General features: G+C 51.2%; 1 protein-coding gene across 4 annotated transcripts in view; it reads right to left on the reverse strand.

Moving 5' to 3' along the window:
* Positions 1-14,646, reverse strand: part of drosha (drosha ribonuclease III) — a 50,377-nt gene extending 35,731 nt beyond the window's left edge. For all 4 annotated transcript variants that reach the window (XM_029842604.1, XM_029842603.1, XM_029842606.1 and 1 more), the window contains exons 1-16: positions 14,467-14,646; positions 12,972-13,806; positions 12,833-12,901; positions 12,444-12,759; positions 12,221-12,362; positions 11,464-11,624; positions 10,709-10,789; positions 9,955-10,041; positions 9,739-9,825; positions 8,839-8,910; positions 8,431-8,512; positions 8,178-8,252; positions 7,391-7,560; positions 6,191-6,315; positions 3,704-3,803; positions 1,707-1,814 (exon numbers count right to left, since the gene is read on the reverse strand). In XM_029842604.1, the coding sequence (XP_029698464.1) occupies positions 1,707-1,814; positions 3,704-3,803; positions 6,191-6,315; positions 7,391-7,560; positions 8,178-8,252; positions 8,431-8,512; positions 8,839-8,910; positions 9,739-9,825; positions 9,955-10,041; positions 10,709-10,789; positions 11,464-11,624; positions 12,221-12,362; positions 12,444-12,759; positions 12,833-12,901; positions 12,972-13,804 (2,508 nt within the window). In that variant the 5' untranslated portion in view covers positions 13,805-13,806; positions 14,467-14,646. The remainder of the gene's footprint in view (positions 1-1,706; positions 1,815-3,703; positions 3,804-6,190; positions 6,316-7,390; positions 7,561-8,177; positions 8,253-8,430; positions 8,513-8,838; positions 8,911-9,738; positions 9,826-9,954; positions 10,042-10,708; positions 10,790-11,463; positions 11,625-12,220; positions 12,363-12,443; positions 12,760-12,832; positions 12,902-12,971; positions 13,807-14,466) is intronic.
* Positions 14,647-14,953: the final 307 nt, after the last annotated feature.

A 14,953-nucleotide genomic window follows, 5' to 3' on the forward strand; every position in this document is an offset into this window, starting at 1 on the left:
GAGTCACTGATGATTTGGGGGAAACTCCCAGACTGGACTGGGCCTTTTCTCCTCTCCTTTCTTTAGCCTGAGGATGTTGTGAAAAAGAGCGTTTCTCAACGTGAGTATTGTCTCTTCCCCATAATGACGTTTAATATGTCTGACTTCTTGTAAATAGGATGGATTCAATTGACATTTGAGAGAAAAACATACAACGCTAAATCAATAAACCCGTCAGCATCGGTTCTTAAGAAAATGGCATTATTCTTGAAGCTCACCAGAACCTCCGTGCAAGCGGCACCCTCCACTTCTCTCATGTATCATCGCACCCATGTTACGCCAACGCCGGATGAAAGCGTGGTTTCAAACGGCCAGTTGCTGTTCTTCAGTTCACACAGCAGCCTCAGAACGTCCTACAAATGCCGCGAGCAGCGCTTCATATCCTCACTAGTCAAGTTCCAAACCTCAGATTATCCCTCCAAAGCAGTGATGAAACCACTAAAATCAGCTCCTCTTCAATCTTACTGCAGCTCATCAGGCTTTGTTGTCCAATTGGCAACTAATATTAATGATTTTTCAGGATTATTCCTTAGTCTCTGCGCTTTAATCCTTTGAACTGAAGTGGAACTCCAGCCGGATGGTTCCTATCAACTTCCGACTTGTGCGTGGATGTGATGGGGGTTCGCGGGAGCCGGGAAGACTAAACACTTACAAGGAATAAACTGAGCGCGGTCTCGCTGCTGCGCCTGGTCCTTGAGGCTTTCAAGCGGAACAACCTTGGTGCTGCGAGCGGTGTCAGTAATGAGGAGGCAGATATTGTTGTGCTTTCAAAATGAAGAACCTACGGGTCAGTTTAGCCATAATCTCTCATCTGTGTCGCGCGTTGTGCAGAGCACGCCGCTGTGGCTTCGGCTGAAATTATTCATGAGCCAATTAGCCGCCGTGATACAGCTTGAAGCAAATATAATTGGGCAGCAATTATGGATCGGATCCATCTTTGCTAGACCTTGCTGCAAGAGAGGTCTGCCGCGCGGGTGTGCCAGAACTTTCTGTCATTCATCTCCGGATGCATCGGCTGCGGGCTGCGCCGCTGCATACAGACGCAGCAGATGTGATCCGAGATGAAGACGGGCAATTATTTCCTGTGGAAATAGGTAAAAGTGTCCAAATATCTAATAAACGAAGGATGTTCCGACAGGTTGATGCTATCCTCTGACGCTTCCCTGAGCCATATAAGGCGCAGGTTTACCCCGAGACTGGAGCCACGGTATGGAAAGACTCTAAACAATCCAAAGCACCACCATAGCATTTCCTTACTTTGGCTCTGGGTCAGTTTTAAAGTAGCTTTTAATATTTCATGGACAGCTTCCAGGCGGGTTCATTGGCTGGGTGCTGTTTGAACTGCTGAGGCTCCGGCCTTTTAGATACCACATTCGCATGTCAAGGTGTCAGCACTGATCATTAATTTATCTCTTTAAATAAGTTAGCAGCAAAAGTGCCGAGCGCTTTCAGGTGCTATAAAGTGCGCATTTGCACTTTTATAAACTATTGTGGGGCTGGAAATTTGCGGGCGGGTTTGGACCTTTGAGCAAGTCAACCTTGGTGTCGCTATAAATAATTGCACCTCTGAGTGTCATTAGCATGCATGTGTCCCTCCCTGACCGGGCGCCGCAGTGTGGGGGCGCACGTCAATGCGGTGGTTTTGGTCCCCGGTTGGCAGGTGTTACCTGACAGACGTCGGAGCGGATGCCGGTCTTCCAGAAGCCCTGACTGCTGAGCTCCACCGTCACCTCTCGACGCATCGTGTTCTTCTGACGGATCTTCTGAAGTGCCTCCTGCCAAACAACCCGCCAGTCAATTATTGATCCGCTGTAGAGCGCAGCCCTCGGGGACAGCTCCCGTCCCCCAACACCCACCCCCACTTTCCTATACTTCCAGACAGGTTGGCACATGCAATAGGGTGAAACCTCTGAAGTTGGGGGTAAAAAAAACATGTGGTGCAGCAGTGGAACGGGAGGCAGAGTGACAGCTCGGCTAGTCTGGGCTAATTGAGGCCCAGTACTGGGTCAACATGGCTGTGGGCAGTGGTGCTGCTGGGACTGGCTGGACCAATGTTTCGGTCCCAGACACAAGAGCTGATGCCCATTAAAGAATGATGTCCAAGAGCCTAAAGGCGCCTCCATCAGCAGCAGCAGAAATCATTACCAACATACATGTGTCGTCCCGACAGCAAATACCTGGAAATTCAGACAAAGCGGAGAGAGGGGGGGGGGCTGCAAATAACCACCCAGTACGTAGAAGTATCGACGGGCTGCACCTCCTAAATGGGGCTGTGCACGTCAGGAGTGCGTGGAGTTGTTATCGACTGCATCGGTGTTCGTCGTGAGCTGCCTAAAATGGAACGCCGGGAATTTTTGACTCGTGGAGGACATAAGAACAACAAAGGCATGAATAAATAATGCCATCCTACTTTGAACTGTGCATCAAAGTGAACACACCCGCCCACACGCACATGTAAACCAGGCACGCACGCACGCACGCCGACACTTCCAGCCCGTGTATATGCTAAGCAGCGATCGCACCCAAGTGTGAGCAACATATAAACCCATTGTTATTCAGGGTCAGGGGCTGGACAAAAATACAAGTCATTAAAATATGAAAGTGGGCACGCTGACTTTAGAGGAGCAAGTCACGGCGCCTGACTCGCCGCCACGCGTTCCTGCAGGTGTGTTCATGTTCAGATCAAACAATAAAGACCCTGGAGCTTCCTGGATTAAGGAGGGAAGTGGATGCGTGATGCTGGGCTCAGTTCATTCGGGGGCCTTGAGCTCAGCTCACGTCACCAAATGATGATTGGCTCAAGCGGCGACGCATCGCGAGGCCAGAAAACGCCGAAACATCTGTGAGTTCAGCGTCTCGTATCTGGGAGAAAATCCCCCAAATCCACACGCTGAAAGAGACGACTCCAAGCTGGAGTCCCTGCCAGAGCACTGACGCGGCGGGAATGACTGTTCGACCGTGAAAAAGGACGACGGACTTGGTAAAAATACGTCACATTCAGAGTTTATTGGAACTGACGGAAAGGGTCTGAGCGTTTCAAGTGGAGCTTTATTTTGAAAATCAAAAGTCGACTCGGCGATCGGACGACGCTTCCGATTCCGCTTCCTGTTTGTGGCGGAGCCTTAACGGTGAACGTGTGTGTTCTGCTCCACCGATTGCTCTGCTGCACAGCCGACCGCGGGATCGTCAGGCCCTGTTAGCCAGCCGGCTTTGCGGAGCAACCTGAGGGACTGGCTAATTGAGCCCAGAGTTCCTGGTCATCATCAGCTCAGCATGTATCAGAGGAGCAACCTGGATTTCCACGCAAACGCTCACAGACGGGGAAAGGCTGCCTCTACCCCGGAGAAGTCGCGGCAGAGAGTCTGGCCACACACAGCTCACCTGAATCCTCCACTCCCTGCGGCTGCATGGTCGTTAGCTCAACAAAGCTAAAGCTTTTCCTCATCCTCCATCCCAGGTGGTGCACTGACCTTCACGTGCTGCTGCAGCCACTTTTACTGAGCAGCGAACTCATCTGCATCGTGCTGCAGCTAAAGAAATACCAAGGCTAACGTTTCCAGCTAAAGAAAAGACCCAAAGAGGTCTAACAGCACCCATTTGTGAAGGAGCGGGATCACGATCATGAAAAACACCACGTGAGACAGGAACTCTGACTTCTACCCACCTCTCTCTGCATCAGCTTCTGCTTGTCCATCTGCTTGACCTTGGGGCTGTTGGCCAGAAGGTGGCGCAGTTTCACGTAGCTCTTCCACAGCTTCTGGTACCTGTCAGTGGTACAAAAGGAGGTGTCAATGGGAGCGGAGTCCATCTCTCCTCAGCCCCCCCCTACCTCTACTGAGCTGGGGCAGCAAATCAATGTTTCACCCCCTGCTCGCCTGACATTAAACATAATTTAACAGTTGCCCGCGGCCGTTATTGCATCGGCTCATTGTGTGTGAGGGCAACAGACGCAGGAGATTCTCCGTCTCTCAGATGTCTGAACCGACGGTGCTGCTCCGCACGCAGCCTTTTTGTTCTCCTCTGAAGCTGTTCTGACGGGCCGCGCTCTCTACGCTCCCCGAATTTCCCAGAAACCCTCGCTGCCTTCGCTCCCGTTTCCATCGTCGCCACCAAACTCAGCGCCACCTCCCCGCACCTCTCTCTCTCTCCTCCCCCCACCCATCAATCGGAGCTCCTGATTGATGCACCGAGGGGCCGAGCGTGACCGCGCGGCTGCCATTCAGGGAACTTTCTCCTCATTTACCCAGAGTTATTCAATTACCACTGCAGGGGGAGCGGCGGCCGACTCTGGGCTGCAGGACGGTGCACCGACAGAGTGAAAGGCAGGGAGACATAAAGGAAGAGGACGTGAGCGAGAGAAGCGGGGGGGGGCACTGTGGAATAGAAGAATTATAGAGCTTTAATGGCGGGGACTTCATTAGAGCGCGAGACGAGGGAATGAGACGGCTTTACTGCCTCGATGATCAGCTTTCCTCCGCCACCGTGCTGCAGCAGCTGGGCTGAGAGAGACAGAGGAGGAGAGAGACTCCAGCCAGCCTGGGAGGCCCCTTCGTCCCCCGTCCGCTCCGGTGACCTTTCTGCAGATCCGCTGCGAGCTCTCGGGGAGGCAGCGCAGCGCTCGACACTCCGCGCGCATGTTTCATTAGCATACGCCTTCCACGCCAGCTCCACCGGCGCCAAGCGCCTTTCAGGCCTCGCGCCTGCAGCACGGCTCGGTCCTTCGGTCGCTACATTAACATTTTAAACTAGCGTAGCGCGGAGGGGGGGCGATTCAGAGGCCTAAATGCCCTCTGAAAGAAAGGCGGCGTTACATCTCCCAGTGAAACACCTGCTTTTTCTACCCCGGCAGGTAACACGTTTCTTCCAAGTGAGCTCGACACTAAATAATGACATCTCGCCGCTCTGGATTCGCGGGTCAGCGAGCGCATCTTGTGGCTCGTTGGAGGGGTCCTGTTTAGCCCCACCCCCACGCCTCTTTCCCGTTGTAATTCCTGCTTCATCGATTATGGCGGAGCTCCAGCGGCGACCCTGCTGTCAGTGGGCGGCCTGAAAGAACTCGGAGTCTTTAGTCTTCTAACAGTTGATGATGCGGCTGCTGCATCCCCCCCCCCCCCCCCCCCCCGGCCGCCTCTCTCTCTGTGGCAACGCTGCCGCCGCCGCAATCAGCGGCAACTTCTGCCCTCGCTACACGCATCATTAGCAGTGGTGGGAAATCCTCTCCGCTGGTCTCTTACTACTTGTTTCTGCATTGGTTAATGATGTCCCAGTCCATCCATAAATTTGTCCTCATCTGTCTCTTTGAGAACTTTGACACGGCGGAGGGGTGCGCGGGGATGAAAGAGCTCGGAGGACGGGCAGCCAAAATGGAGCGGCGGGGGAGCGGCGGGGGAGCGGCGGAGGGGGGTTCTGCCTAAATGGATTTCTTAATGATCATCCTCTTGTTTGCATCTTCATCACAGGCAGATTTTCCCCTGCAGCACCACCTTTCCTCCCCGACGGCGGCGGACGAGGCCATTCATTTGAGGCGAGGTCCGCCGCAGGTTTAAATTTAGAAGGAGAGCTAACGGTTGTTGCTGAGGATGATCTAATACCCTGTTTTTAGGTAATTATGCAGCAGCACAGTACAGTATTCCCTGCTGCAGCGTTGCTATTCACGTAAATCAACAGTGGCCCCCGCGGCGGAGGAGGAACCTCAGCACCCGTGACGTTGCATAAGGAAATGTCACGCCGCTCTGGCCTCCTGCTCAACCATATTTTTTATTTCTCTGCTTCCTCCATTTGCTGAATGAAATACAGCCGTCCCAGGAGGCCGCCGAGTGAACCGTGGCTGACAAACAAGCACTGACATTTACAAGTCATGGAAACATTATTTAGCCCCCTTCTTTGCTGCGTTTTCATTACAATTACATGCTTTAGGTCACCATAGCATCCAGTTTACGCTAGCTGATTCTGTTAGCATACAAGATGACAGTCGAGGTGATGACAGCGGCACAGGAGACATGTCAGGAGTTTCAACAGGCAAGATATGAGGCATATGAGGCAAAGGTTTCCTACTTTGTCACAATCAGGACGCCGACGCTAGTAGCCTGGTGTGATCAGGCTAACTGGCTGCAGCGTTGTACCGTCCGCATGTGCCCGTGTGTGATCTTACTGGGGGTCTCCGGCGTAGCTCAGCTGAGCGGGTCGGATTCCAAAGTGAACGATGATGGGGAAGGTGATGACGTCTGGGTTGAACTGCTCCCTGTCCAGCTGGTCGATACGCACCGAGCTTGGTTTCTACACGTAAACAAAAGCCGCAGCATTGATTCGGGGCAGAGCATAAACACATTCACACAGGCACCGGCGTGTAAAAAGATGAACCCAATGCACCTCGTCGCACCGTCTGTGACAGGACGGGAATAGCAGATCAGCCTTGTAGCGCACGATGATAAAAGGGTGACAGAAAAAGTAGAGTAAACTTCTCTGACACTCCTATCACAGAAGAGAGTGACAGGCGACACGTCCTCTTAAATCCCAGCTCGCCTGTCAGGTGTCTTCTTTAGCAGCGGATCAGAGGACGGAGCTGCAGCGCCGGTGATGACGAGCAGATGGTTGGAGGCCCAAACCCACCTTGACATTAACCGCGTTCGCTCTCCGGTCGCCCTCTGCGTGCGCGCTAACTGATTGAGAGCGCAAGGTCACCCAGACAACTGATTTCACCCCTTTGAGCAACATAATCAGGATTGATTGGAGCGATGGGAGGATTCGTGATTGCTCTATTTACGTTTGTGGCAAAAACAGTAAGATAGAGACAGCACGCCACGTCAAAAGGTCGGTGACATTTGCGCCATTGTGGGAAATAATTGCTGGGGCTCAGCGGGGTTGATTAGCATCAAGCTGCTGCGGCTGCACCAGCGAGCGCCCCTTTGACCAGCGCGAGGCCACAAACAGAAAGGCCATTTCTCCTTTTTGAACTTTATTTCACCCTTTCTTTGCAACCTCCGTCTCTAACTTGCATGTCTGGAAGATGATTACACACCCACCCACCTGAAACCCTGATATTGGCTCCTGCCAGGGAGGGACGTCGCCTCAATAACTCACCCACGCCAAAGGTTAGACAATTATTTTCACTCTTCATACACAACCTCTTAGCTATCGGTGACATCTTCACCTTTTACCCAACACACATTCAGCGCGCATCCTTTAAAATATGAGCCAGACAGGAAGGTTAAACAGTGTCATCGTAAAATAGAAGCTTCAGACCGAACAGACGTGGACGGCAGAAACAGCCTTGAGGGGATAGCGGGCGGAGTTAGAGACTGACACCGACGACCTTATTCGCGCCTGCCCTTGAAACGACAGAAGGCCTCACCATGCCCGGGTTGGTGACGATCATGCCCTTGCACTCCTCCGCGTATTTCTGCCACTCCAGCTCCTCCCACTGCAGCATGTCGGCGATCTCCTCCTCGGGGACCAGAGGCTTGCTGCTGCGCAGCAGGTACAGCAGCACCTGGTGCATGGACAGCACCTCCTTCCCTCCATCTGAGAGACGACATCACAAACAAACACCCATGTGACCAGGAAGTGAGTCGTAAAAGGTGTTTGGTTGAAAAATGAATCCGCTCTACGTTGAGAGAGTTAATTCAAAGAAGAATGAGTTTAATTAGGGCCGTGATTCAGTCTTGAAATGAAAGCGGAGTGGATGAGACCTCTCTGGGCCCTGGAAGCATCAGAAGCACGCAGCTCTGAAGCGGCGTCGCAACGCCGTCGCTGGAACTCTGCCTGCTCTCAGACTCCGCGCCGATTTCATCACTCCGCCGGACTGGCTTTGAGTTTTGGTTTTTTGAAAGGGTTTTTGTAAAAGAGGTACATAAGTGTTTGTAGCAGACTAAATTGGAGGAGTGGAGGGGGTAAAAGGAGAGAAATGGTTTTTTTGATGGAAAAGAAGGTAGGTGGCACGGCTGTCATAACAACCTGAGCCGAGGTTATTGCGCTGCAACAGCACCCCCACGTGGACGGATGAGGAACTGTTGACTCAACCCAGGAATGGAAATAATGTACCTTACATTTACAAATAATGTTCTTTACATTTGGCCTCAGGGCTGTGTCTACACTGACCACTAGAGGGAGACAAGCGATTAAAGTGTGCAGAGTCTTACCTGGTAAAAATCGGACAAAACGGGGCAAGAAGTGGAACTGAGAGCATCCAGGGGAGTCATTGTCAAACTCTGGGCCTGTGACAAGAACAGAGGGGTAATGTTTCTTTTTCCTGGACAGAGAACAGCCCGTCATAATAATTCAGACAAGGATTTAAAACAAGTCCACTAAAACGCCGCTGAAAGTAAAACTGGGCTCAAACCGGCAAGTTTCGCCTCCAACTGGACCGATTACACCCGAGTCACGGAGCGTTACCTGTCAGGTTCCAGTCGTACAGCTCGAGGACATCCTGGAACAGGTAGGAAGAAAACAACTCGAGTCCGCGCACACAGTAGTTCTGGACACGGGTGAGAAAGAACCGCAGAGGTGTGAGGTTAGGCTACAAAAGGAAGAGGTGTAACACCCAGTATGCTAATGTAGATACAGTATGGCTGATAAGGAAATCCACTTCTCCCGCTTTATCACATAAGCCACCTTATCAGCGTAATCAACCTCTGCAGCTTGCAAAGAATCTCTTCCTGCTCTTCTGCAAGGATTAGCAGGTGAGCTCACACAGGCGCTGAGCTGGGCGGGTTAGCCTCAGCCGTTTGAGATTAAAAAAAAACAAAAACGAGGTGAGAGAGGGGAGCCAGGAGATAAAGGGGGGATACGGTTGATACCGACCTCTGGTGTCATCTCCTCTATGAAGTGGATGGTGTAATCTATGTTGAAGCGGATCACACGGCACAATGGGATCTGTGATGATGAAAAGGGGGGAGGAAGAAAAGCCAGGGTTGAGTCATTACAGCGGGCTGTGACAGAGGTTGGAGCTTTCCAAGGAAAACTCATTAAAAAGCTGATCTGCACATGTATGTGCCAGGAAAGTGTTTAAACACGCGCGACCTGGGGTCAATTACAAAACACTCCGTGTCCGCACACACTTGGGAGTGAAGTAACTGAAATCTCGCTAAACAGATAAGCTGCCCGTCCGCCTTTAATCTCCCTGGTTACACGCTCTTTGTTGTCAGAGCGCCGGGGGTCCGTTTTTAGAGATTAACCTGGAAGCCACTCCGGTCCAAGCCAGTGGCTAACTAGCAGGAGGCTAATATCATCACACTCTCACATTCCTAATTCCCCTCCCGACCACAAAGCATTTACCCTGCTCTTATCAAGGGACGCTCGAATCAGCCCCTTCAAATCAGATTTTAATCCTCAGCAGCTACAAGTCGCCGGATATTTCCAGAAAATGGGAGTTTTGTCGGTTGGTCAGTTCAAAGCCGGAGAAAGCCCCTTTGAAGTCCTCGCTGGCGTTTGACAGGCCATCTGACGCAGGGCGGCGCGGAGATGGCGACAAGGTCAGCGCAGCCCACAAAGAGCCTGCATTCCTGATAGCCGGTGGATTTTCTGAGGTCGTCTTTACGAGCGGAGCGTGAACGTGATTCAAAACACTAACTTTTAGAGCACGGCTGCCTCAACTGAGCCTCAAGCCGCAGGCTTTCACAAATATCCTCCTGCCAGCGCCGCGAACATTCTGGTGCCAATTAATGACAAAACTGTGGAGGCACAACAAGGGAGCAGGCCTACATTAGTGAGAGGAGTGTGGGAGAAGAGGGAGAAGCCTTCAAACAGGTACTCGTGGTCGTCGTACTCGATCACCGTGGGTCTGTCGGTCTGAAACACAAATGCATCACTGTTAGCAACATGCTATTAGCCACTGATGCCAAATGTCTTAATCACACATTTAAATGGAACGTTTTTGCATTGAAAATGACGGATGAGATAAACGGAACAGGGTCATACCAGGAAGTTGGTGGGAGGCGAAACCGTGATCCTGTAGTGGAACAGCTTTCCGGCGTTATTGTTCATGGCCCGACATTGTTTCACCGACTGTGGAGCAGCATTTTAGTGTCGGAATTATTATTTCGAAGGTGAGAAACTTGTACATGAACGACAGAATCTCCCACGTGCGCTTGAACGTCGTTAATGCAAACGAGTAACGAGTGCAGTCACCACAGAAATGACCCGACATCCTGAAACAAACACGGTCGCATGTTCTATAATGGATAAATCCATTAAAGCCAAGTAATTGAGCAGCAACACAAAGGTCAAACATGATAGTAACGAGCAATTAGTCAACTAATTGACTAACAAGGGGGCGAGACCCAAGAAATAGATTTCATAAGATGCAAAAAGTCCTTTTAAATATCAATTTAATGCCTGGAAAGTGAGTTCGAGAAAGAAAAATCCAGCGCAGCCAGCGTTTACCTGAAGGTTGATGTTAATTAACCTCTCTGAAAACTCCACACTCATTAAGTAATCCATGACTTTCATTGACCATTTTCCTCCAGTGCGCACGGTCAGCGCAGCACTGTGGTCATCTGCATACGGAGCAGGGGAGCGGGCGGTGGCATTAAGTGGCATCAGATGTAAAGACAGTAAAGGTCTGGCGTCCAGCATGGCGTGAACACGTTTAAGCAGAGCAGGACAACGTCCTTGCCCCCCCCCCCCACCGCGCGAGGTTAAGACGGTGTGATTTATTCAGGCCCTGTCGTACCTCCTCTCCTGGGTAGATGCTGTGGCGGATGCCTGTACGTCTGGCCTTGGCGCTGCACTTACACAAGGGACCATCATTCATCTGGACAGAAGCAAAATAGGTAAATCAGCGCTTCACAAGCGCTTTCCCCACCGGCAGTGCCGGCACGGCCACTTCAAACTCTGGCAGGAACACTCCTCAACAATTTTCAGTGTTAAGACCCCAAACAACAAAGTCCTAAACCCTTTTTAAAGCTCAGTGGAAGCTCTGCTGGTCTGCTAGCGCCCTCTGGTGGACAGGCGTTGAAACTACCTTCCCTATTCTCCCCTCGATCAATCAGCGGCGACCTGAAGCACTAAAAATAACACCGCGTCTTGCAGCATCCAATAACGCGCTGAGCAACTCAAATAAGCGCGCACTCCTGACCCAGAACCCTCAGCGAGGCAGCAAGATGAATCAACTGGGAGACCAGGAGCGTGCAGACATGAAGAGGGCTCATTGAGTACCTAATATTACTGCAGCTTACGTGTGTAATTAATGCGTTTATAAGAAACTGGCACTGACCCAGAGGAAAGGCAGAAAATACAGCTGGTTCAGCCTCACGGAACTACTCTCGTCTATCTGGTTAGGTTTGAAGCTTTCATACTGCTGCAGAGCTCTGTTCACAGTCCAGCCTGTGCAGCTTCCCAGAGAGCTTTTCAAACCCAGACAAAGGGCCGGAATAAAACTGTATGCATGCAGCACAATAAAGGGTTGGTGTGTTAAGCCCAGCTGACCTGCCCTGGGTCGTTGTACCACAGCTCGTCGTGCAGGCGGTCGGGATGAGCCTTCTTTCTCTTGATCTCGGCGATGACATCAAACACGTCTGAGTCAGAGCTGCTGGAGCAGCTGCTTCCATCAGCATCTGACTCACACTCTGACTCACTGCTGCTGTCGCCTGGAAGCACAAAGGACAAGCTCACAATGCAATTAAGGACTTCGCTGTCTGCGCAAACCTGTGTCAAACCCTCACCCGACCACGAGGGGTTTTAATTGAACCTGAACTCGCTCTCAGGGTGGCGAAAATACAGTCAACTCTGTACCGACTCCATCAGGCACCCCTGAACGCAGCACGCTAATGTGTGCAGCGGGAGAGCTCGCGGCTTTATTTCGGTGATCTACAGAGTCATATTTGACCGATTTAATGATCCTGATCTCACACCAGGGCGCGTGGCTTCATCCCAAATCCTTGATTAACCACGTGCGTGTCGTGGTGCGATGGCTCCAGGATGTTTGTTGTCAGAGGACGTTAATCTTATTCAGTGTTTTGTGTCACCCCGTCCGGTTTGGCCCCTGTCCAACTGCACCGTTATGACACCACTGCACAGAGAAACGCACCTTTTTTTATGAGTTTTCATATAAACAACGCAAGATCTGGATATAAAATCGGTTTCCTGTCACACTGCGGCTTCTCCTGGATTTACCGTCTCTCGCGGTGAACAACGTGCACTACCTCACCTCGCCACACCTCACAGTCCTGGTGGGACCACTCACCTGGATCTTCGTCCAGTTTGGTCTTTGGCGGCTCCCACTTTGGCCGCGCAGCCTTCGCTCGCTCCTGTCTTCTCCCGAGCTCCTCCTCGAAGCGTTCATAAAGATCCCGGAGTTTACTGGTCCCGACCACAGTCGAGTCGCCCTGAGGAGATTCGGGAAAAATAGATTGCGACAAAACCGCGGCTCTCTAGGATAAACAACATCTGTAATCTGGACACAGCACCACTTGGTCCATGGGGTCGTTGGAGTAGTAGCTCTCGGCGTGTGTGCAGCGGACCCACGCCGGTTTCAGTAGCTCTTCCTCTTCTTTCTCCTCGTCTCCCTTCTCCCTCTCTCTGTCGTGCTCCGGAAATGCTTGCTCGGAGTCTCGACTCCTGGCAGAAAAGCTGCTCCGCTCGCCCTCAGAGAAGGGCTCCTCTGAATCGCGGTTCCTGGTGGAGACATAACTTCGCTCCCTGCTCAGAGCGGACGAGCTCTCGGACCGTCGCTCTCGCTCATCCTCCCAGCGGCTCCGCTTCCTGTCTCGACTCGATGAGCGACTGAGGACAACAAACACGCTTAGGACCAACACTAACACCCAGGAACTGGATTAAACTGGTTTATGGCACAAACCTGCGTGGTCTCTTCCTGTGTCTGTCAGGTGACTGGGACCTCCTGCTGTCTCTGTGCCGATACCTCTCCCTGGGAACAAACACTCGGGGTAGAAAGAATCCCGCATGTTAATCTGATTCCGAGTGGCGACTCTGCTCACCTGCTTCGGTCTCGGCTCCTGTGTCGAGGGGGCGTCCGCCCCCTGTCGTACTCGGACCGATGGCGTCCCCCTTCGGTCCTCCAGCGCCTGTCTGGACTCCTGCCACGATCCTTCCTGTCGCCAAAAAATTCCATTTTATGCTTGTCGCCGTGGCTACCGTAGCTGTAGCTCTTCTGCCTTTGCTCGTCGTGGCGATACCCCCTCTCGGGCGACCTCCTTTTGTCTGCGGGCCTATCGTGTTTGTACTGCCCCCCGTGCCTGAAGCTGTGGTCAGGAACAAAGGTGCTCTGAGCATGACCAGGACTGAAAGTTGGGGGTGGAAAAGGAGGGTGAGGTGGATGGGGGGAGTTCATAGAGTACTGTGGGTGGTAATTCATGGATGGAGAGTGTATGGGAGGAGGCATGCCCGGGTGCGTTATAGGTGGCGGAGGTACAGGTGGCATCATGTACGGCTGGTAGGTGTTCTGAGAAGAAACCTGGGGCGGTGGGGGGCCTCCTGTGGAGCTGGGCAGAGGAGGGGGTGGAAAGTGTGGCGGGGGATCAGGGAATCCCTGTCTGCCCGGAGGCTTGGGAAACGGTGGGCGGACCGGGCACTGGTTCAGAGCACCAGGAGTCTGAGAATGCGCTGGTGGGGGGTACTGCATGAAGTTCGAGTGAGGGTGCATGTATCCGCTGTTGCTATGGTAACTTGAACTGGGAGGTACTTGTGGATCATAGTGGTACAGGGGGACAGGAGGCTGTGGTGGAGGTGGTCTCAGGTTGGCGGGTCTGTAGTTCTGAGGGGACCCATGTTGTCCCGCTCTGTGTGCTCCCCGATCCTGATGGAAAGACATGACTGCGAAAAGACACAACCCCCAGGTTTTAATATTGCATTATTAACTCTACACCTGCAAGGTCACATATGATTCCTAGGTTAATATCTTGAACCTTAATATTTCCAATGGAACGATTAAAATCGACTTTTAGCACAGGGCTGGATTTAGAGTTATGTATCTTTAGGTTTCTAACGCGCTGCTGCTAATGTGCACCGTCATTCTTATGGTATTATGGTAAATATACACACAGCACATCTTAATTTTCGTTTTTTATTATAGCATGTTGCCATGGGCTGAAATGTCGTGAAACGAAACACAGACCTCTGAAAACGTCCCTATCTCAAGAGAACGGGACGAGGAAATGAATTAGAATATTACCTCGATGAGATCTAATATTATAATATTAGATCTCATCGAGGTAAACAGCCGTGCTATGATGTGCTCACACTTGACGGCATCGTAGCTAAGTCGGGGCTACAACTGATGCTAACTTCGAAACTACAGAGATTTTGACAACACCACAAGAGACAAGCGTGCCTCAATGTCTGAAAAGAGACTACAAACTGTGTAAAAACAACAGCATTATTACACTTAAGCTAAAATGAGCACCTGTGTGATCACTCGATATGTTGGCGAGGATGCTAGCACGTAATTGGGATGGATTGTGGGAAAGAACCTACCTGTAAATGCACAAACGGCACTAAAGGCAGCAGTAAATCACCCGGTTTCCACGACTAGTCCAAAACATGAACATTGAACAGTGTAACGTAGCTTTAAAAATAGCCTTTTACTAAAGCTACACAGCAGAGAGGCCGTTTTTGTTACCGGCTACACATGCAGCATGGTTCCGGGGGGAACACTTAGGGAGACGGACTCGGATTGACCAATCAGAGACGCGATCCGTGTCAACAAAATAACCGTTAAGTTTTCTGTCACAGTGGGCCGGAAAGTGCGTATCTCACAGTTAATTCAGTTTAAATTAACTTTAAAACCGTGAAATTAGCTCTAAAGTAATTTATAGCTTCAGTCAAAGTTGATTGTACTTTCTTTAGTAATATCTGTGCATTGTTCCAGTCCATTAAATCTTAGAAATATTAAAAACACTTTTTTTTAAATAATAATAATAACATTGCATTGATAAAATACATCAAATAATACGAATGACAT

This window comes from Takifugu rubripes, chromosome 10 (genome assembly GCF_901000725.2).
Source record: "Takifugu rubripes chromosome 10, fTakRub1.2, whole genome shotgun sequence".
NCBI lineage: Eukaryota > Metazoa > Chordata > Actinopteri > Tetraodontiformes > Tetraodontidae > Takifugu > Takifugu rubripes.